Source organism: Oculina patagonica, chromosome 3, assembly GCF_052425735.1.
Source record: "Oculina patagonica isolate OP01 chromosome 3, crgOcupat, whole genome shotgun sequence".
NCBI classification, from domain to species: domain Eukaryota; kingdom Metazoa; phylum Cnidaria; class Anthozoa; order Scleractinia; family Oculinidae; genus Oculina; species Oculina patagonica.
This window is the reverse complement of record NC_135760.1, coordinates 26,623,596-26,645,247: the sequence shown is the minus strand read 5'-3', so window position 1 is coordinate 26,645,247 and position 21,652 is coordinate 26,623,596. Positions and strand designations below refer to the sequence as shown.

Here is a 21,652-nt window from a genome sequence, read left to right as displayed (position 1 = left end):
ACGTGACAATTACATCATAATGTCAAAACAGCCGCCATCTTGGATCCGCCATCTTGGATTTCGAAATTTTTTCAAAACGTCAGAAAACCGCCTCAAATTACTGGAAAATACTCAAAACCAATAAAAATGTGCTTAAAACCCGTAAACAGGTGAAAATAATTGCTTTAAAGTTATTTTTCATTAATAGAAACACGAAAATTACAAATTTGGGAAAACATGCCTGTCAAAATGCCGTTGCCATGGTGACGTCAAGTTTCTGACACAACAGCCTATCCTACCAAATTATTCCCAGATAAATTTTAGATAAAGTCGCAAAGTTTGGCAGCGTTTGGTTGAATATTAAAAAAGTTATAAGCGTTCAAAGTCGGCGCGGGCACTTTCCGCCCCCCCCCCCCCCCCCGGTCTGGATAGGGTTAAACTCGCTAGAATCGCTATGAAAACAGCCCCAAAACGCTACGGAAACACAACTAACACACAGAAGATTTTTTCCCATATTTCGAACTTTTATACACGATCAATTCACTTCCATACAAACTCTTATATTTAGGCTGTTAGGCAATGTCATTCAACATTAAATGTTCACGGCTCTCAGAGAGCTTGGGCTTCCTGTGTGAAAACGCGTGAAATGTAAGCGACATTTTTTCATTCAGGAAATGTAAAATTTATGGCACTTGCGAGGAGCCTGAATAGATGTTCAAAACTGTGTTCACTATCCCTCACATTTATGTTTTTAATAGGAAAATGGGAATCATAAAAAGTGCGTACGTTATTTGTAACTGATGTTCAATTTTGTTTTTTCATATAAATTTACAATTCAAGTCATGTCCGTCGCCAGTTATTTTTGCATTTGAAAAGGGGCTATTTTCATGTATTTATCCAGAATATTACAGACTCAGGAATCATGCAGTGATTTTAGTTGTTCATGTGCAAATTAGCACGTCTGCCCCAAGTTATATTCTATATGGATATCTCAGTTTTACTTTCGTTGCATTCAGCACACAGAAAATAAACATTTTGATAATGAGATGGTCAAATAATATCTTAAAAATATCTTTTTTAAGTTGGCTAGTCTCATTATCATTTCAGTGTTAAAAATTCTCAATATTTAAACAATTAGCATATTAAATAGTTTTCTTAATACTGATTGATTGACTAATAATTTCATGAAAAATTTGGCCACTGACCAAAATGAAAAAAAAGTCAAAACGAAATTTGTAGACAAGGCAGATTTTAATTCAAGCTTTTTTAAACAGACGCTCGTTTTAAAACGTCTTTCATGCAGGGCTCTTCGCGGGAGCCTCAAGATATGCAACTGGACTGATAGTGTGCATGCTGTGTTACCTTGGCAACGCACCCGCCCGGCCAATCAAATCACGCATGAATCTGCCTTGATATGGTTTCACCTGCCGCGCGGCAAACTATCACCTGCTAATTGGTTAGTGAGTGTAAAACAGTGAAAGAAAATACGTACAAAGTCATTGTTTAGCTACGTTTTGGAAGTAACAAGGCCAATAAGATAACTAGATAAGCCTGCATGTCTAAAATGACTGAGAAGTCCACAATCCCGCTTTATCTCAGCCTCGAGGAGTCAATTCCGTTCTTAACCATTCTTACAATCATTGGAGTGACATCTATTGCGACTAATTTGCTAATCGTTTGTATCATTTGCAAGAACTCTCGACTGAGGAAGATCCATGACTTGTTCACCTTGCATAGCAGCCTTGTGGATTTGCTAACAGCGTCGATTGTGGTGCCTTTCTGGATTCTATCCGCTATTCACAGTCAGATCTATTTCGTCGGCGAAGTCTATTGTAAAGTGAGTGCTACGGTGGGCTTTGTGGGGATGGTGGCCCCAATTATTTTCCTTACGCTCGTAGCCACCAGCAGGCACTGCTCAATTGTCGACAGGAAAGCATTCCCGAGAATTTTCAGCGACTCCAGATCAAGGTTGATGGTTGTGATTGTATGGATCGTTTCAATACTGATCAGCATTCCGCCCCATTTTGCATGGCCGGCAATTCAGATACCCGAGATTCAATGCCTTCCGGATTTAATAACCAACTCCTGGTACACCTCGGCGGTGCTAGCGTTTTGCATGGTGTTACCTCTCAGCGCGTCCTTCTACACGCACATTTATGATATTTTTATTTTCCAGCCGGAGCGAATGAAGCGAGACGATTCTATGAAAAAACGCTGTGAAAGATACGCGCTTAGAGGGGGCGAAAGAACCACCCAAAAGGCGTATTTCAGCATTCTTATTATTCACACTTTCTGCTGGGCGCCCTACACGTGCGTGGCTTTGGTTCAAACCATGACTGGAGGAAAAGTGTTTTACTTGGGGAATGTTCCAGTGCATTTTATTGCTTTAGTGATCGGCCTAACTGGTACTACTCTGAAGGGTGTTGTGTCGTGCTTCGAGGTGCCGCATTTAAAAGAATTGATCAAGAAACAGTTTGGATGCACCGAACGCGAGGAAAATGAGGAAAACACTACCTTGGAAGTCTGAGTAAAATATGTATTATATGTAAAGCGTATTGCGGGATGCGAACGTGAAGCGGTCGAACAGCCTCAAGTCAGTGGCTTTGCTTACCTGATCAAAAATCAAAAATACCCCTAATTCGACCCTGATATAATCCCAATAAGACGTAATAAGCGCCTTCTAAAACGCAGACTTACGAAGCTGACACGGGATTGAACTAATGACGGTGTTTTATGTCCATAATTAAACAAATATAGCCTAGGGTATGTGGTTTACAGTGCATAAACACACTCAGCCAAACATGTACCCACGCATTAGATGTGTGAACTTAGGCTTTCAGAGTTAAGGATTTCAACTTAAGATTAGGAATTAAGAGTATATATTTTTTACTGTAGCAACTATAGTCGGTATGATAGATAAAACGTAAGCTACAGCAGTATTTTACTTAAGCCTAAGCTTAATTTCTTATTATTTCGCTAATTTACGCTTGGCCGAAATTTAGAGTATCGCTGGTTACGTAACAAGCTTAGGACTGTTTAGTTTTTCCACGAAAATCTCTCCTTAGCAAAAAAGACCTTGCACCTTTTTCTAGACTATTTCAGCTCTACAGCGTATAATTGGCTTGAAATAGAAGGTGGCTGGATTAGCTTCTATGAACGTTTTGTTTACATGTTAAATACGTGCCAAAACAAAGCGAGTGGCATAAATATTGATGCCAAAGAATCAGGCGATTCGCAACTTGATTTGCAAGAGGTGTGGCTTATGCTCGCGCTTCCGGCCTGAAACCAAAAACTGAGGACAAGAAACATTCCTGGAAACAAAGGGAATATTCAAATCGAGAAAGTGTGGTTAATGTTTAACCGAGTAACACAGGAACGAAGATACCGTTCTGGGACGCTGGAATGTGTGCGTCCAAAACAACCGGACCACCTGCTGTAATTAAATATAATTAGGTCGCGTCCACAAGCGGTTTACGATGATATGCCAAAAACTGACGGGTATTTTGATAAGTTCTAACAACTGTTTGTGTATTATCATTTTACTGAATTGTGCAACAAACAAGTACATGGACAAAGCTGATTATACTATAAAAAACCTTGTGGTTTTTTTTTTTCTTTTCTTCTTTGTTTTCGTTTGGAGAATTCCTGTAATGAGTTTCTCTGAAACCTGATTACTTTTCAATGACATACAGCTGTTGTTACTTCAATTCACAGCCTTTAGTCTATAGCTTTTTTTATCACATCACATCACCCTTATTTCACCTCGGATTTACAAGGATAGCTGTATAGCTAATTTCTCCGAGAAAGAAAAGACGAAGAAAAAAAACTAAATATTGATTTATACTAAATCAAAGTCGATTATAATTTAAACGGATTGCGCCCAAAATTCATGTCATGTCACATGTAATGTTGTAGAAATTTTCCACAGAGTTCCTTATGCTCGAATTACTCTACCAACATCGTGATGTAGCATATAAGGTGAAGGAATATTCTCGAATGTGCTCACATATAGTTCATGTTAACGTAATGTGTGTTTTTTAGCTTGTTTTCTAGTATCAGAATGAGAGCATCAACCACAAAGCCTCAGTTAATAAATAATTTTAATTTTACTGAGTTACTTTTCTGGTCTTCGCCATTAATTTTGCTGGGCGCACCGAGTTCAATAAATAGGTCTGAAAAATTTCTAGTGGCAGCGTTATACACCTTTCGGTACGTACGCAGCTGTTGGCATATGCATACTGTATTCGTTAAGACCTTGTTTGCGTCCTTCTACGTGAGTCCTGCTCAATGGGGGCTAACAACATGTTCCAAAATCAACGGGGTTTTCTCCACTATATACGTATATCGTGCCAAATATTCCCCCCCCCCCCCCCTAGTGTGATAGTTCCTACAAATTGTTTGCATACTGGCTCAGTTCGAGAGTAGCCTCTGTTAAGGCCTTATGGAATTTGAATGTAAGCTACGAAAACAAGATTAAGAGTTTTGTGTGTAATTAGCTCAAAACAATCCGTAAGCCGAATTAAGATGAAAGTACGACAGTACAGTCAAAACAAAGCTTGAGAAGCTAATGAATGGCAGATAGTTGTAAACAATGGAGTAAAATGCTATTTTGATGTTGATCTATGATAAAAAGGAATAAACTTGCTATAAAACTAATTTGTATACAAGTTTGGTTGTGAACTCGAATTAGTCACAGATAAAATCGCCCGACTTCTTACTGAGAAAATCGAATTTTAAGCGAAAAAGAATTTGGAACAACTTGCTTCAACTAGCAGCGAATAAAATACCTGTTATAAGCCGTGATTAAGGGAGGATTTTCATAATCATCAAAGGATATCTTAAACACTGAAGCCAGAAACTGTTTTAAGATGCTTAATAACTGAACTGAGAATCAGAATCGAATGACCATTAGGCTTGTGGCTTGGTTTAAATAGTAACTTGCATAGTACTACTCCGTACCTTAACAAAGGTATTAAAAAAAAAAAAAAAAAAAAAAAAAAAAAAAAAAAAAAAAAAAAAAAAAAAAAAAATAAAATTAAAAAAAAAAAAAAAAAAATTAAAATTTTGTCCAAAACACCAACCGGCGGATTTCCTCTTAAACACGGTATCAATTAAAATTGAAAGGAAAACCATCAAATCATAATTTTGCTTTCCTTTTAACAAACCTTCACAATTTTCAGTCACTTTTTTGTTGTCGCTTGGAAGAGAGAATTATTATTGCTACTCCCACGCGGGATTCTCAGTGACTTCACCCACCGCGAACAGTTGGACATCCGCGTCTTTACAAACCACAGAACACACAACTACACGTAGCACAAACCACACATACAACCACTGCAAGCATAAAGAATTTCGAAAAATGGCATGGACGCTCACTGACTCGGCAATAAAGACAATAAAATAGCATTTTCAGTAAAAACAGAAGTACATGGTAAAAACTACTATAATCCCAATATGAATATGATTCCCCATAAAGTTCCTCTGAAGATAGAGGATTTATCCAACTAAGGGTTCTCCGTCGAATAAATGGAAGCTAAGGATAGTTAATAAAGTAGATAAATACACGGTAACAATTCGGGAGTAACAAAGCCTCTCCAACAAAGCCGGTAATCTTCCTAAATTTCGGCCCTCGGTAAACTTTCATAATAAAGTATTGTTGTTATTATGCAAATGTGTATGTATTGCTGAACGATAACATGGGTGAGAGAGTAAGAATTTTTCTTTTCAACTGCATGAAATAAAGCATGACACAAATTAAAAGCCATTTAGACTTAATTCTAATTATTGATGTTCACAAATACGGTAAAGCTAATTAAGGCATGGTTCTGAAGGAAGGAATGAGCGAATTTCAGAGGCATCAATGCTTAAGATTTTAGATTTTGTTACATTTTAGATTTTAAAATGGAAATATTTTTAGACATTTTTAGATTTTCTATATTTTAAACCTAAATCTATTCAAGCACAATTGTTAATCTTAAAATTTACCTTAGCATAATACATACTACTACTTTTATTTTCAATTTTGATATTATTTTAGTGTCCCTAATAAGCTTAATAGCTCCTGAGCTTAATACTCAGACAATCAAAAAAAGTTTGTTCATTCAAGTATCTTGTTTAAGTTTACGTTTCAGTTCTTTATAATCAACTGCTTGTTTGAGATTGAGGCAAGCTATGTTTTGGATTGCAACATAAAGAAACATCTTGCTTTAAGAACTAACAAGTTTCATATCGAATAATCTGGAATCTTGATCTGATTTTAAAATTTGGTTTGTAAACTTGGCGAATGTAGCTCTTTGTAATCCATCTCTCTTGATCAAATAGATTTCAATTAGTATAAACACGCCACGCGATGTAGCCAAGCTGGGAAATAAAGAAACAATAGCCTCCATTTGGTGTTGAAATATGCACCGATATTTGTCCGCGTACATTATCTATTCCGTGAAGCGAACAGTTTTCCAAGAGGGAAGTTGTAAGAAAACTGTGATCTTCGAGGAACAGATAATGTCTAATAACGGATACCAGGGCATATTTTTGAAGGCAAATTGTAAGCTTTTTTATTCTTCAAATATTTTTATATAACGCTGCTCATTATATTGGGAGACCTCAATTTTCTCGAGCGTCCAAGTAACTCAGTCGGCAATGATTCAAAATATTTGACGCCTGAGAAAACGCCTCCCAAAATGAGCGGCCGCCTTATGTAAAATATTTGAAGGATAAAAAAAAGCACACACTTGTTTTGGAGGAAATAGTTTTTCTCAATCTGGGTTGCTCTTGTTTGGGGTTCCACTATCTGGTGGTGTTCCAAAAATAATTTCCTTTCTTCTAAATGTTCTACCATTTCTTTAAACATTCATTCAAATTCATGTGTGCCCCGGCGTTTTTTTGGGGGGGGGGGGGTTCCCTTTTTTTTTTTTTTTTCTTCTCCTCCAATTTTTTTTTTAATTTTTACTTTTTTTTTTTTTTTTTTTTTTTTTTTTAACAATTTTTTTTTTTTTTTTTCCTCCCCAAACAATATTTTTTTTTATTTTTCTCCCCCCCCCCCCCCCCAAAAAAATAATGGTCCGTCCCTTAAGCCCTACGGGGTCCCAAGGTTTCTCAAGTTTTTTTGACACTATAAAAGATACCATTTTTCATGCTTGTTTGGCCTAGACCGACAACACACTACGACGGCGTTATATATTTTTCAAGTGCAATCCTAAACGAGACCTCGACGGCTAAAATTTTTAACGTTTCCTGAGCACCCTAAGTGCGACCAGTTTCCGTATTTTACACCCCTAAGCAAGACGACGAGCATCCCAGTCACTTTCATATGGGAGTCCCCACGGGCGGAGATCTGTGCATTAATTTTTTGGTTTAGCTTTACCTGTCAGTTGCCTTTTGCTCGCCCAAAGGCTTGCAAAATATGGCCTGACGTCGGCTGATGAGAAAATAGAAATAGAAAACAGAAATAGAGCAACACCTTTGGGCTTCATTTCACTTCACTATATAATAATTCCGGTTATACTGGAGGTAAATTAATGAAGTTACATACCACCGATAAGGTTTTAGTGTTTGTATCCCTAGAAAAGGGTATCCCATTTATTAATAAGCTGGTTGGTTGATGTTGCCCTTTTTCCCACAACTCCACCTCCATAACCAACAATAACCTCTTTGGTCTGAAAATAGGATATGCAAAATTACATCCTTTTACATTATAGGACAATTTTAAATTTAGTTTGCAATTGAGAAATTTTAATTTCGGACTTCCCCCATCTCTGGCTATCTTCTTGCTTTTTATCCCGCACTTTTCGCTATCTCATTCTGAACCGTTTCTTATTTTTTTTTATTGGCCCTAGAAAGAAACAAACAACATCTTTAGTTGTTAATTAATGTACACGTTACCCAGTGTTAGGTAGTCTAGATCGAGATCCGGGAGACTCTTTGGGGACTGAGCCGACTGAACTTGACGAAAAACGGAGTACGGACCAACCAATCAAATAAAAGCGCGTGCTTAGACGATTCAATTGTTACGTTGAGGGCGCGAGCCTTTATTCGCACAGACATCACTGTTGTGAGCAGACGTGTTTTGAAGAGCTACGAGAAAAAAGCTTGAAAAAGACGTGTTTCTTCACCATTATGAACGTTTACAAAGTAATGCTATGCCTTATACTGGTCTGCTATCCAGTTCACTTGTTTGTAGCTAACTTTGCTGCAACAGTGCAAGAAAATCAGGACAGAGGTAGGAATGAAGCACGCATGGTATTCTCTGAAAAATCTCTGTTCAGTGTTACTGTCAATGTAAAAGTTATATTTAGTGCCCGGGATTGGGTTACCTAAGTTTAATTTAATTGATCGGAAAACCCGCCACTTGATCAGTTTTGAATTTTGGTAGATAATTTCGTTTTTTATGTTGAAGCTGCCTTTCTATTAAATGATTTTCTGCGCTGAATCGTTGAGAGTTTTTTGCACATTGAGACGTCATCACATTCACTACAAAGCGCGCGTTTATATGACGTCAGTCCGTGTGCTAAATCCTCGTGGAGTGGTGGCGGATACGCCAAATGCAAGAAATTATTCTCAATCAGGCCAAACAAGCTCTAGCTGAGGTCGATATCCCATCTAAGATAATAAAGCCAGCCCGCCATTGTACTGTCAAAAATTGATTGCTTACATCATAAAGTGTACAATTATCGCGACAAGAAACTAATTAATGCTGACACAAGTCCTTTCTCTTTCCTAGCGTTCCGTATCAGCGTATCAGCTGAAGAATTAAAGCCTGTTTTGGCCTAAAAATACCAAAACAGTCACTTATCTTCTTAGACGACTCTTAGCGCATTCTAACCCGCGAGCAGTTCTCACTTACTTTTCAATCAAGAATTTATCTGTAGAGGGCACTTTTCAGTGATCTATGATGATGAGTAAATTGACAAAATTTCGTAAAAGCCCTGTTTTTTCAGTGGCTTATTTTTAGTGGCGGTGAAGTTTAACGGCTGGGCCTTGGATGTGAAAAATGGGTTTATATTTGGGAAAAGATGCCCCATAGGAAGTCACCAAAACAAAGGGAGATTTTTAACAATTTTGTGTTCCATTTATAATCTTTGTTTCCTTGCTTTCAGTTGCCACAATAAGCACGGTAGTACTAAATACATTTATTTATTAATTATTTATTAGTTAACGGTGTTAGTTTTTCATCAATTTAAATGTAATTTGTGCATCGCCAAAAAACGTCATATATTGCAGCAATTCCAATATGAAAACTATAACTATCCTTTAAAACTCTTCCAAACTACTCATTTAGCATGACCAGAAATTATGTCTCTTGATTAAAGTCGTGTGCATTTTATCTTAGCCTGTCTCGCCTATTTTCTTACGAGAAGTGATTGTACTACGAAAATGAGCAGTTTTGTTAACATGATTTACATACACAAAACAGCTAAGAAAACTATCGTGATGATAACAGTTCCATAAATGGTTAAATGCAGTGAGGATGCCTTTGCAGCCTTTGCCTGTGTGGGGAAAGGAGCTTCCGGAACCATGACAAATGTCTCATCACTCCACCCCTGGTTAGAATGTTGAGCAAAGTCCGCGACGGTTCTGATATCTTTGTCGGCATAGGCCCAAATTATGTGCACTTGTCTGTCAGTCTATGATCAAAAACGAGATAATTATTAGTATTTTTTAAAAAAATTAACAAAATAGGTGAATGTTTATCAGGTTGGCACTTCAGTCTCTGCTCTACTCCCTCTTTGATTGCATTATGGAAAGGTTTGGGTCAAAGATAAGAACTTGAAACGAGTGGTCGGTATTAGCTATTCAGCCAATTTTGGGAGTAAATATAGACCTATGACCTAAAACTAAGAATATATCGGCTGCCACAAATTCACATAACAGATTAAAATTGTACAAATACTTGAGACCTGCTATTTCCTTTTTTAACCTAGAAAATTACCCAATCTCTTCCACTTAATGTAATTCTTAGCAAGTTTCACAATATTATATTTATTGTCGTTTACGTTTTTCGTGTTCCCAAATCAGTGAAGACGTTGTAAGCAATCGCCTTGTTAGTTTTCTTCTGTCAAGAACAAGACATGAGTTTCCGTACGTTGCACTTGATATACACTTACCTCAAAGTGTATGTCGTTGATATCTCCGGTATCACGTTTTCTCTCAAACATCAGCTCTGTGTATCCACCTGGTTCTGATGCAGACAGCAGTTTGTAATCCTGATTAGCATCAGGTTGTGGCTGGAAACGTCCTTGAGTATGATAGTCCTGATAAAATAAGCTATAAGTACTTTGTGACTAAGAAATATATAATAAAAGGCACCCCCACAATTAAAATTGTAAGTTGCCGCTAACTGAAATTTCCATTGCTCATTTCACGTAGTGTTATGCAATTCTCATTCCCAACAGGAGCCCAGCCTCTTCTTTGAATTTTAGTTAGAGCATTTGCGTCCGATCCTGTCATGGGGTATAAGGGGGTGGGGAGGGAGAGAAATTGTATCGGTAGAAAATGAGGAGGGGGCTGATACCCTCAACTTCCCCCTTTCCCCTATACACATTCTACGCTTACTACTACAATTTTGTTCGCTTATTTGTAAACGTCATTTGAACCAGATAAGCAAGCCGAGCGGAGCGAGGGACGCCCACCGCGAACGAGAGAAAAATATTAATATTTTAACTTCCGATCCCATATAACTCAGTCAATAATAATTCATTAACTGTAGCATTGGTTTGGATTTGGTTGAAAAGTTGGGCAAGCTAAATAAATAGCTGACGCTTGCTGAACCGGACGACAGGCTATTATAATATCATAACATTTTATTATTCGCAATTATTAGTAATTTTACAAATGATGTAGTTAATTAGTGTTATTAATGTAAATATACGACTCTTAGAAGACCATAATTATACTGTGAGTAAGCCTTCGAATTAGAATAAAGATTAATAATGATGATGATGATGATTATGATGATGATGACCCATTTCAGACTTGCTCACGTCACCAATCCGCAGGACTATACCGTTTTCAATAGAATTGCCACAATGGGTGGAATGACAATACTTAAGTAGGACGAAGAGTTATAACTAGGTCTTGTCCAGGAAGTTCTCACTGGTATAACCTAAGCATTTAAGTACCTGACCTCCTTTCCCTTTTCTCGATCGTGAAGGATCTTCATAAAAGAACCAACTTACATTCAAATATCCTTGGCCATCCTTAAATCCGCCAACAATGACGTCGTAGTTCTGCATGTTGTTCGGTGCATTTGTCGCGAAACCAAATCCAACCCAGCCAGTCGTTTTAACTCTCAGGTGATAAAATATCTTGTCGTTTTGATCGTCAAATTTCCACAGGAATCGAAATCGATTGTTGTCAAAAGAATGAGTAAACTGCGTCGTTGCTTTGAAAGAAAAAGAAAAAAAAAATCATGTCATGATACTTTGAAAGCAGCAAGGAAGGTGACAACGCTGTTAAGTAAAAATGCCCAAAATCTTAAGATGGCCTACTTCCATCATTTTTTCGACTATTTGGCTTGTTTACAAGCAGAAGTAGGAGATTAGGAGTGATGTGGGCAAAATTTGGAACATTCTTGTCTACTCTCAAGGGACTTTTTTAATTTCTCAAGGGACTGTTTTAATTTCTCAAGGGAGTTCTTTCCGCTTAGTGGGCGATGAAAGGGTCTCTTATTATTATTGCGTCACTCGTGTTAAAGACGTGACTTGTCACATATTCCGCTGTAGGTGATGAAAGGGTCTCTCATTAGTATTGCGTCAAAAATTGCGATCTCGTGTTAAAAACGTGACTTGTCACATGTATAAACGTTATATAACAGTTATTTTTATGCGTGAGTATCTCAAATGAGATATGACACAACTAATCGAGAATGTGAGTGGTTCAGTGTTTCACAGTCTAAAGCGTTGTACTAGTACAAGCGTCTCACTCACTGAAGCCGGGCGCTAATATTTAACCTAAAATGATTAAGAACGGAAATTATCTTTTCTTTCACAAACTATTCGTCGAATACACTCCCTTTGTTCGTCTTTAAATGTTTTGTGAACAAAACTCTTGAGAGATTTTCTAAAACCTAGAATAACTCGCTTTCTACTTCATTCCGCTCAATCTGCGCTCAACACCCGCCATGATAACAATTGTTTTTGTCTACGTGCGATATTTTTGGACCGGAAATTAGACTTGAACTCCATTAGCCGCTGTGGGTGATGAAAGGGTATCTCATTAGTATTGCGTCAACACTTGCTATCTCGTGTTAAAAACGTGACTTGTCACATGTATAAACGTTATATAACAATTATTTTTATGCGTGAGTATCTCAAATCCGATATGACACAACTAAGGATTTGTTTTCGCAACAATCGATTGCGTTAGTCACGCTTAACACGAGTGAATAATCATTTATTCGCGTTCTCAATTCAAGGGATTTCTTTTCGGTGTGGGTGAACAATGCGTCAGTCAACACTTAAGGCAACGTATAAGTCGCGCTAATATTTAACCTAAAGGATTTGTTTTCACGACAATCGATTGCGTTAGTCACGCTAAACACGAGTAAATAATCATTCGCGTTCTCAATTCAAGGGAGTTCTTTTCGGTGTGGGTGAACAAAGCGTCAGCCAACACTTGAAGGCAATGTATAAGTCTTTCACAGACTAAAGCGACGCTAATATGTAACCAAGAACGTAAGAACGCAAGTTTGGACTGGTACAAGCGTCTAACACACTAAAGGAGCGCTAATATTTAACCTAAAACGATTAAGAATGCAAATTTGTACTTTTACAAGTCTTTCACATTCGCGACAATCGATTGCGTTAGTCTCGCTAAACACGAGTAAATAATCATTTATTCGCGTTCTTCTTACACCGAGGATGAGGCAACATGCTTGTCCCAACTTTCAAGAAACCCTTTTCAGCGATAATATTTATTTATTTTAAAATTCCGCCGTAGCACGGAAAAATGAATGTTTCGCACATTTTATCGGGCAAAAGACGAGAAAAATACGCATAAGACTCACATTACGAGCTGATCGGATGGTTTTTAAAATTTGATTTCTGCAAAGGCTGATTTTGTGTAAGGCTCAGGTCAGTCATTTAAAGGTCGTAGTTTTCGTCACTGGCACGATCGTCTGGCGTCTTTGGTGGTGTGATGTAATACTCTTCGACACCACTGGTGATAGATCACGCTCTTACCGAATCCCATCGGAAGCACCGCCAAATCATCTTTTCTTTCACAAACTATTCGTCGAATACACTCCCTTTGTTCGTCTTTAAATGTTTTGTGAACAAAACTCTTGAGAGATTTTCTAAAACCTAGAAGAACTCGCTTTCTACTTCATTCCGCTCAACCTGCGCTCAACACCCGCCATGATAACAATTGTTTTTGTCTACGTGCGATATTTTTGGACCGGAAATTAGACTTGAACTCTATTAGCCGCTGTGGGTGATGAAAGGGTATCTCATTAGTATTGCGTCAACACTTGCTATCTCGTGTTAAAAACGTGACTTGTCACATGTATAAACGTTATATAACAATTATTTTTATGCGTGAGTATCTCAAATCAGATATTTTCGCGACAATCGATTGCGTTAGTCACGCTTAACACGAGTGAATAATCATTTATTCGCGTTCTCAATTCAAGGGATTTCTTTTCGGTGTGGGTGAACAATGCGTCAGTCAACACTTGAAGGCAACGTATAAGTCGCGCTAATATTTAACCTAAAGGATTTGTTTTCGCGACAATCGATTGCGTTAGTCACGCTAAACACGAGTAAATAATCATTCGCGTTCTCAATTCAAGGGATTTCTTTTCGGTGTGGGTGAACAATGCGTCAGTCAACACTTGAAGGCAACGTATAAGTCGCGCTAATATTTAACCTAAAGGATTTGTTTTCGCGACAATCGATTGCGTTAGTCACGCTAAACACGAGTAAATAATCATTCGCGTTCTCAATTCAAGGGAGTTCTTTTCGGTGTGGGTGAACAAAGCGTCAGCCAACACTTGAAGGCAATGTATAAGTCTTTCACAGACTAAAGCGACGCTAATATGTAACCAAGAACGTAAGAACGCAAGTTTGGACTGGTACAAGCGTCTAACACACTAAAGGAGCGCTAATATTTAACCTAAAACGATTAAGAACGCAAATTTGTACTTTTACAAGTCTTTCACATTCGCGACAATCGATTGCGTTAGTCTCGCTAAACACGAGTAAATAATCATTTTTTCGCGTTCTCAATTCTAGGGATTTCTTTTCGGTGTGGGCCGGGGGTGTGGGTATATATGAAGAATGTATTGAACCGCTGAACTGTTTGTTTGCTTTAGTAGGCCGGAATAAGCGTATACGCGACACGAGTACTACAGTATATTCAATGTGTTTTCGATTGGGTTTTCTTTGGCTCCTTAATTTGCGGTTGAGTTTTGTAAACAGCGCGTTGTTGACTTCTAGGTTTCAGTTTTAATTTAGAACGTGATGTGGAAGTGTAAAGTATTCAGGTAAGCTAAGTTATTTTCAAGACTTCCACTCCTAAACGACATGAAAAGCGTCTTTCACCCTTTAGCAAAACACTACTCCATACCACAATTGACAGCCAACAGATAGACCATAGCAAAATAGTCGTAGTCTCATAGAGACCTTTGATTACAAATGATTTGTTAAACTATTCAGGTTAAGATAGGATTTAGACGAGGGGGAGCTCGGAAAAGCCCGGCCGTTTGATGACGTCAATCGTAATGTTCGTCACTATAAGTTGGTTAGAGCGCCCAACCGGTATCTGGGAGGCCATGGGTTCGATTCCCGTCGGGGACCCAGAATTTTTCTTTGTCCCATGCTCGAGTCATGTTGAACACTTCATCTTCATTATTTATTACCGAGCTTAAAATTTACCATCTTTATTATTTACTACAAACTTGATGAATTCGACATTGCTGATCCTAGCAGTATGCAGGACGCGTGTCACTTATCAACCTAGTAATATGGCCCAGCTCACAACGAGTCTCCCGTAGCTCAGTTGGTTAGAGCGCCCAACCGGTATCTGGGAGGCCATGGGTTCGATTCCCGTCGGGGACTCAGAATTTTTCTTTGTCCCATGCTCGAGTCATGTTGAACACTTCATCTTCAATAAACGCTTGTGCTGTGATAAACGTGACTCCAGCCTTTCTTTGGTGAAGCTATAAATTTGTTGGTTCGTTTCAATGCATTACTGTCGTGGGTTCAAGTCCCGTTCTGACCACTAGCTGGTGTTGTTCTCGGTAGTCCTCGGCTGCGTTTGTAAATTGCCAACCGGTCTGCCTCCTGCCAGTTGGGATTTTTAACCACGTTATGTTCATTTACAATATTTGTTTCACATTGGCCCTGAAAAACCCCATTGGGGGAGTGGTCAATTAAGTATATTATTATTATTATTATTATTATTATTATTATTATTATTATTATTATAGAGATAGGGAACTTTGTGTATCAGAAAAATGACTTAAAATGTCGTGACATAGTTTCTTTCAGATGATATTGGACTTCTAAGACACAGCACACCGAAGCAATGTGATTGAATTAAACTCACTTGGTGTTGAGGTTGCTGTAGTCGTTGGTGATGTAGATGTATTGGTGGGTGCGACTGATTCTTGTTGAGAGGCACTGTTAGACATAACCACTGAGGTAGCTACTTTGGAATAAAATGCACTACCTGCAAATATGTAAAATGTACCAAGTTAAACTAAATCTATTTGATTCATTGCTGTGTAAAAATAAAATCAACCAACCAACCAATGCTACCAATTCAACTAACCAACCATCCAAACAAACAACCAACAAACCAACCAACCAAACAAACCAACCAACCAGCGAAACAAACCAACCAACCAAACAAGCAATCAAACAACCAACAAACCATGCAGCCAACCAACGTGTTATTCAAAACGTGATATTCAACTTAAAGCGTTAAAAATTAAACCTTAACCACGCTACAACTGAACATACATCCAGGAAGCGCGTATGTCAAATATAATTTTGAAACACGTGTTGTGTCTGGTGAGAAGGTCAGAAAGTGACGGCGAGTGGTCTAATTATTATAGAGTGATTGTTATATGACGTCGCGGCAGCCATATTGGTGATCCGAAAAAAAGGAGTGGTGGTGGTGGTGAACCAAGCCATTCCTCCTGGAATTAAACTCTTTTTTATGCAAAAATAATCTTTTATTTAAGTTGACCAATATGGCCGCTGGTCACGTGAGTAAAAACGCTCTATGGCGGACATTCTAAAGGATTGTTAACAAAAATCTACAATTTTGTGTATTTTCAAGCCAAAGTCAAGAACAATTCTTCCTTTCAAAAACAACGCTCTCAGGATCGTGTTCTTTTAGCGATGAGACTACAATGGAATGACCAATCAGATTTGCGGATTTCAAATAGAACACGACTGAGCGTCCGCTGAAAGGTATTAGAGGTTAGACTGGCTATATACCGCAACATAACAAGCTAAGATATGATGATTGCCTCTAAGAGCCTCAACCTAAGGTGTTTTCACGTGCGTGGCTTTCGCGCGAGATCAAAAACAAAGATGGCGCAGGTTTCGCGCAAACATGTTATTGTGCCCATTAATGTTCACGTTTGCAACTTTTACGAGCAATTTGACCATAGGGCTGTTTTTTGGGTTAAACAGGAAATGCTATTACATTTTTTCGCTCTGAAATCAAACTGTGGCCTCCGTACGCAGTCTCATTAAAAGTGGTTTCAACCAACCAACCAACCAACCAAATTCGTTTTGTGTTTACATGATACCAGAATAAAATGTCGTTCCAGAACGAAAATTTCATTCCCAAATGAAAACCGTAATGAACTTATTCTGGAATGACTTGACTTACATCTCGGTATCATGTAAACAGATGTAGAGAAATATATGGGGATGGAATGAACTCGTTCCGGAATGAAAGTCATTCCGAAATAATGTAAACAGGCCCTTAACTGACCTTCTGTCGGCGCTAGTGTAGTGTTTGTCGGTACAATGTCAGGTATAAATGTTACTTTCTGAAAGCCTCTTGCAGTGTGCTGTGGACACTCTGGAAACTGGAAGTCAGTCGTGGAATGATATGCCCATAGAACAAAAATGGACATTCCTTGCTGCAAGCATAAACAACTACTATAAATGCCCAGAGGATAACAGGGCTGGAAAAGCTGGGAATTTATAGGACACACTGTGATAAATCCTAGGCTTGTATTAGGGTTTTATATTCTTAGGGAGTGGGGATGGCGCAACGGTAAGAGCGCTCGTCACCCGGTCCGGTCCCATAAGTGGGTTGAGTTTGTTGTTAGTTCTTGCCTCGCTTCAAGGATTTTCTTAATCAATCAATCAATCTTTACTTAACGTGGTCCGCACACTTAGCTAAAAAGCTAGTTTTCAGATGCGCCACGAAATAAAAATACTCCTAGTTCTCCAGTTTTTCTCTTCCCGTAAAAAAGCAACCTTTTCTAAAGTCCAATTCGACCTGAATAGAGGAGCCGCATGAACATCAGCTAGGGCGGATGATCGATGTGGCTTTCTCTCTAAATACAGTAATTTTTTTATTTTGATTTTTTGGGAGGGCTTATTATTAGAAGGGATTTTGCGTTTCTAAATATTTGAGTTTATGTTTGTATTTGGAAGTGATGTTGCGTATAAAACATTTAGGTGCATACAGGTATAGTGCATGCATGGCTGAATTCTCTAAACATAACTATATGAAGTACAAAACAGGTTTTACTAACTCTCCTTCACAGAGGCACATCATAGGAGTTTTCGGTGTGGGAAGAAACCGCTGAGCAAAGTTAATGGAGGCGCAAGAAAACGGAGTGGATCTTTCTTCTTTAGTTCCTGCACTCACCTTGCCCCGCGGATTCCCACAACTAACGCCTCATAGAACCTCTGCAGAAGAGTGAGAGTTCTACTTTCGTTATACTCTAACGACATAAGTAACAAGTTTTTTTACGATAATTTAAAACGGCTGTTTGAAGTTTTCTTTTGATAGCATCATGGTGTGTATGGTGCACGTGGATATGTAAAGGCTGGTTCTCATATAATCGCCCCGATCGTCAAATCGCCTTTGTCTCTTCAAAAAAATTTCTTGCGATCAGGGCAATTAATATAAGAACATTATACAGATGATCGATCGATAACGTCTGCGGCGATTGGGGTTATCACAATCGCTTGGATTGCCCTTGTTTTATCGCTCTAGCTTCTCTTTCCCTTCTTCGCCGTAAAACTGCAATAACTGAGAAGATAGGAGGCCACGAGTTGTACTCCACCATTGAAGGCTGCCATTGTGTTGGATCTAAGGCTAAATGGATTGTTTTTCGTAGGTCTTTGCTCATACCAGGGACAATCATATGAGTACCCTCGATCGCTTCCAATCGCCTCGATCGCCTACGATCGTCCCAGTATTTGCAAACGATCGATGCGATAGAAACGATCGGGCTGATCATATGAGAACCAACCTTAAGCGCATGCAACTGCTTTACGCTCATTACAAATTAACTCTTGCGTTTGGAAACAACAACAACAAAAAAAAAAAACAAGAATAATAAAGGCAAAAAAAATTACACATTTAGCAATTTAACGAATCTTACCTGTATAACAACATCGCTTTGTTGATCAGCGGTATTTAGCTTGCGATAAAACCTTAAAGTTGTTGTACCATTTTCTTCGCTGGAATCAGACAGCATCCAGTCTTGCTGATGATCCAGTTCTGGCAAATCAGATAAAATGGACCTTTTCTCTATTTCGACAACAAATTGGATAGGTACTCTAGGTTTGCCAATGGTCAGGTAGTCCTGTTGTAACAAATTATTTATTTATAAGGGAAATGGTCAAAACTGTTTTACTCAGACAGGACCCACCACTCTGCAAAAAGACAGATGGTCCGGCTCTTAATGTACCCCCCTTCCCCACCTTAAAAGATGGTGTCCTGTTTATATAGCCCCCACTCTATCAGGAGTAGAAACTAAGAAAAAGATTCAAACATCCTTGTGCCATTTCTCCAGCAATGCAAGCTTCATGAACACCTAATATGAAAGTCTTAACTCAAATTTTGAAACTAATAAATTTTGTCCATTTGGCTCATCAGACAGGTGGTATCTTGCATAACCCCCCCCCCCCTACCCCTACTCCTCGTCGAGTACACTTGTTATAACCACCTCCCTAAAACCCCATGGCACTTTGTGTTTTAAATCTTGTCAGAACTCTACATTAGAAAACACTTTTCTCATAACTATCACTTGAAGTCGTGACATCCTAAAACGGAAAACTGATCACTGTAGCACGGACTTCCTAAATCCACACCGAATCAAGGTATCGCGATTATTTTTTTACTCTTTTTTCGGTGAATGAACAAACACTTCACCTTTAACTTCCGCGATCGTGCCCCTAATGGATGTGGTTAAGATATAGGTGTTCCGTGGACCAGTGGTCAAAGTTCCGTGTTACAATATCACGATTACAGGCAAACAAACTAACTGCGAAAAAATTTGTATTTATGTACTAGAAAAACATAACAAAATTCATTTCTTCCCCAAAAACCTACACAGTTAAAAACGGCAAATACATTTTTAAGGTTTCTTTTACGACGTTAACGTCTTTTTTGTTTAATTTGGTGTTGTACGTTACGAGGTAAGGATTTTAATTATCAAGGCACTTCTCACGCAAAGAATAGGCCATTTCTGTTTTAAAACCCTCTTCTTTTTCAAAGGCTGGAAAAACGATGATGACACATTTAGTGAGCCCGAGTCAGTAAGATCGATGAATTTAACAATAAAATGGAAAATGCCAGTGAGCAGCTTTTTTTAACATTAAAATCTCCGATGCTGCGTTCTTGGAACAGCCATGGACTGGCGAAAGTGTTGATCAGACAGACGATCTTACTGAAAAGGCTGGATTAAAAGTATGAGGGTGAAGAAGAAATTACAAAAGAACTTCATGTTAGCATTGTTGAGCGTTAAATGCTTAAATAAAGGTGGCTATGGATTGAAGAGACATGCTTGTTTGTAATTTGTAATTTTTAATTAATGCACTTCGTTACCAAACTGATAAAGTTCTGAAACGGTCCTCGGAGGCCTAAAATATTTTTTCCAAGTGGAAATACTGATGTGAACTGAATAAATTAGACGCCTTGACTTGATGACAGATCATTAGCTGCAATGTAAAGTGGAAAAACACACAAACAAATAAACAGCTCAGTAAACTGTCTCCTTCGGCTTTTAGGGTGTTTTGATCAGCCTACCTTAAGGTAACCTGTTCCATCACCCATCACTCCTCCTATAGCTACATCATATCCCATCATGTTATTCGGCGCGGTCTTAGCGACACCAAAACTAACCCAACCTGTCCCTCTAACTTCCACCAAAAACTCCAGGGTATCTGAGGATGCGTTAAAATTCCACGAAACATTGTAGTTTCCGTTGGCGTCGAGGACAAGCATGTTAGAAAACATATAACTGCTTTTTGTGGAAACTACAAAAAGTGTGAAAAGACACAACCGAAGAACAGCCATCAGTGCGAGATAAATGGACGATGCCACGTCAAACAAGAATGAACGCGTTCACCTCATTAATATATGCCCATTAATCATGACCAATATTTTTTATGTCCACTGTGATAATTGCTGGCACAGTCGTGTCAACTTTAAGTGTTCCGTTTACGTTCCAGTAAGCCGCTCATTATATTGCATACATAGATCTCTCGGCAAACTTAGATATATGTAAAATCAAAGCGTAGGTTTGAAAATCTGGAATAAACCAAAGAAGTACCGCGTTTGATAAACTTTAAATCATGCAGGGGTGGGTGATCTGTCTGTAATAGGGAGGTGTTCCTATTATAAAGTCGTCGACCGTAAAGAGAGGTTCGAAGACTATTTTGTTTTCCTTTCTTATCATTGAAAGGCAACACCGTTTCATCGGGGGTCCCTTTCGAGTTGACGCCAAAGATAGTTTATTTGTGGACCTAAATTTGTCTCGTCCGTATATATGGACCGATAACCTGTTAACACACTCTCTTTTTTTTGTCTAAGTGTTCTTACTGAGGTGCACGAACCATCACCTTAGTTTTCATATACGGAATGAAAAATTAAGGGAGCGTATATACGTACGACCCGTATGGACTGTCAAACCGTTTCCACTTTCTGTCGGCGCTAAAGGATGAAAATATTCTAAGTGTCGCTAAAGAGATGCACGGACCGTCAACTTAAACCTGCTTTTGTGCAATACCAATAACATATCAAACAAAGCTTTGTTTTTGACAGAAATAAGTAGCTTTTTGTCAGCTGTCCTTGACGTACAAAGATGCGAAAAGTAACCCCAAGGGCATTGCTTTTATGCAAATTAAGTAATTACCTGTACAGGTGCAGGCTGTATTTATCAATAGACAATAGAACGGATACAAATATGAAACAAAACTTGATAGCGGGAAATTTTCTATAAGTGATGCGAAAACCAAGACTCGGCAGCGAAATTAGTCATTCGGCGATGCTGTTACTCCTTGAATCAGAATGTAGGTAAGTTGGGAAAGATCGACCTTAAATCCCCTGAGATAAACTTTTTTTTAGCGGCAAACATGTTTACAAACCGAAACAGACGCCAAGAAAATCGTTGGAAAGCTCGATCGGACACCGTTTAAGCGTCATTGACGTAACACGAAGTTTGGCAATGGCTGGTGTTACGGAAGGACTG

General features: G+C 38.5%; 3 protein-coding genes across 3 annotated transcripts in view; 2 read left to right on the top strand and 1 right to left on the bottom strand.

The window, feature by feature from the left end:
- LOC144647262 (RNA N(6)-adenosine-methyltransferase mettl16-like) overlaps positions 1 to 21,652 on the top strand; it is a 176,192-nt gene that overhangs the window by 79,024 nt on the left and 75,516 nt on the right. The gene's annotated exons all lie outside the window — the stretch shown is intronic.
- Positions 1,354 to 4,635, top strand: LOC144647284 (melatonin receptor type 1B-like). The gene has a single exon (XM_078507068.1). It carries the CDS (start codon positions 1,535 to 1,537, stop codon positions 2,504 to 2,506), a length of 972 nt encoding a protein of 323 aa, XP_078363194.1. The 5' UTR covers positions 1,354 to 1,534; the 3' UTR covers positions 2,507 to 4,635.
- On the bottom strand, positions 8,883 to 20,473 carry LOC144647268 (uncharacterized). Its single transcript, XM_078507045.1, has 7 exons — positions 20,209 to 20,473; positions 18,560 to 18,763; positions 16,927 to 17,077; positions 15,523 to 15,645; positions 11,154 to 11,359; positions 10,083 to 10,229; positions 8,883 to 9,602 (listed from the first exon to the last, which is right to left on the bottom strand). Exons 1-7 carry the CDS (start codon positions 20,416 to 20,418, stop codon positions 9,375 to 9,377), a joined length of 1,269 nt encoding a protein of 422 aa, XP_078363171.1. The 5' UTR covers positions 20,419 to 20,473; the 3' UTR covers positions 8,883 to 9,374.

Bases quoted from the DNA above. Each gene is read 5' to 3' on its own strand.
- LOC144647284 (XM_078507068.1), top strand. From the start codon at position 1,535: ATGTCTAAAATGACTGAGAAGTCCACAATCCCGCTTTATCTCAGCCTC.
- LOC144647268 (XM_078507045.1), bottom strand. From the start codon at position 20,418: ATGTTTTCTAACATGCTTGTCCTCGACGCCAACGGAAACTACAATGTT. The intron at 15,646-16,926 runs GTCAGTTAAGGG...ACATATTTGCAG, and splicing joins TACACTAGCGCCGACAGAAG to GTAGTGCATTTTATTCCAAA. The intron at 10,230-11,153 runs GTAAGTTGGTTC...TTATTTTATCAG, and splicing joins ATGGCCAAGGATATTTGAAT to GACTATCATACTCAAGGACG.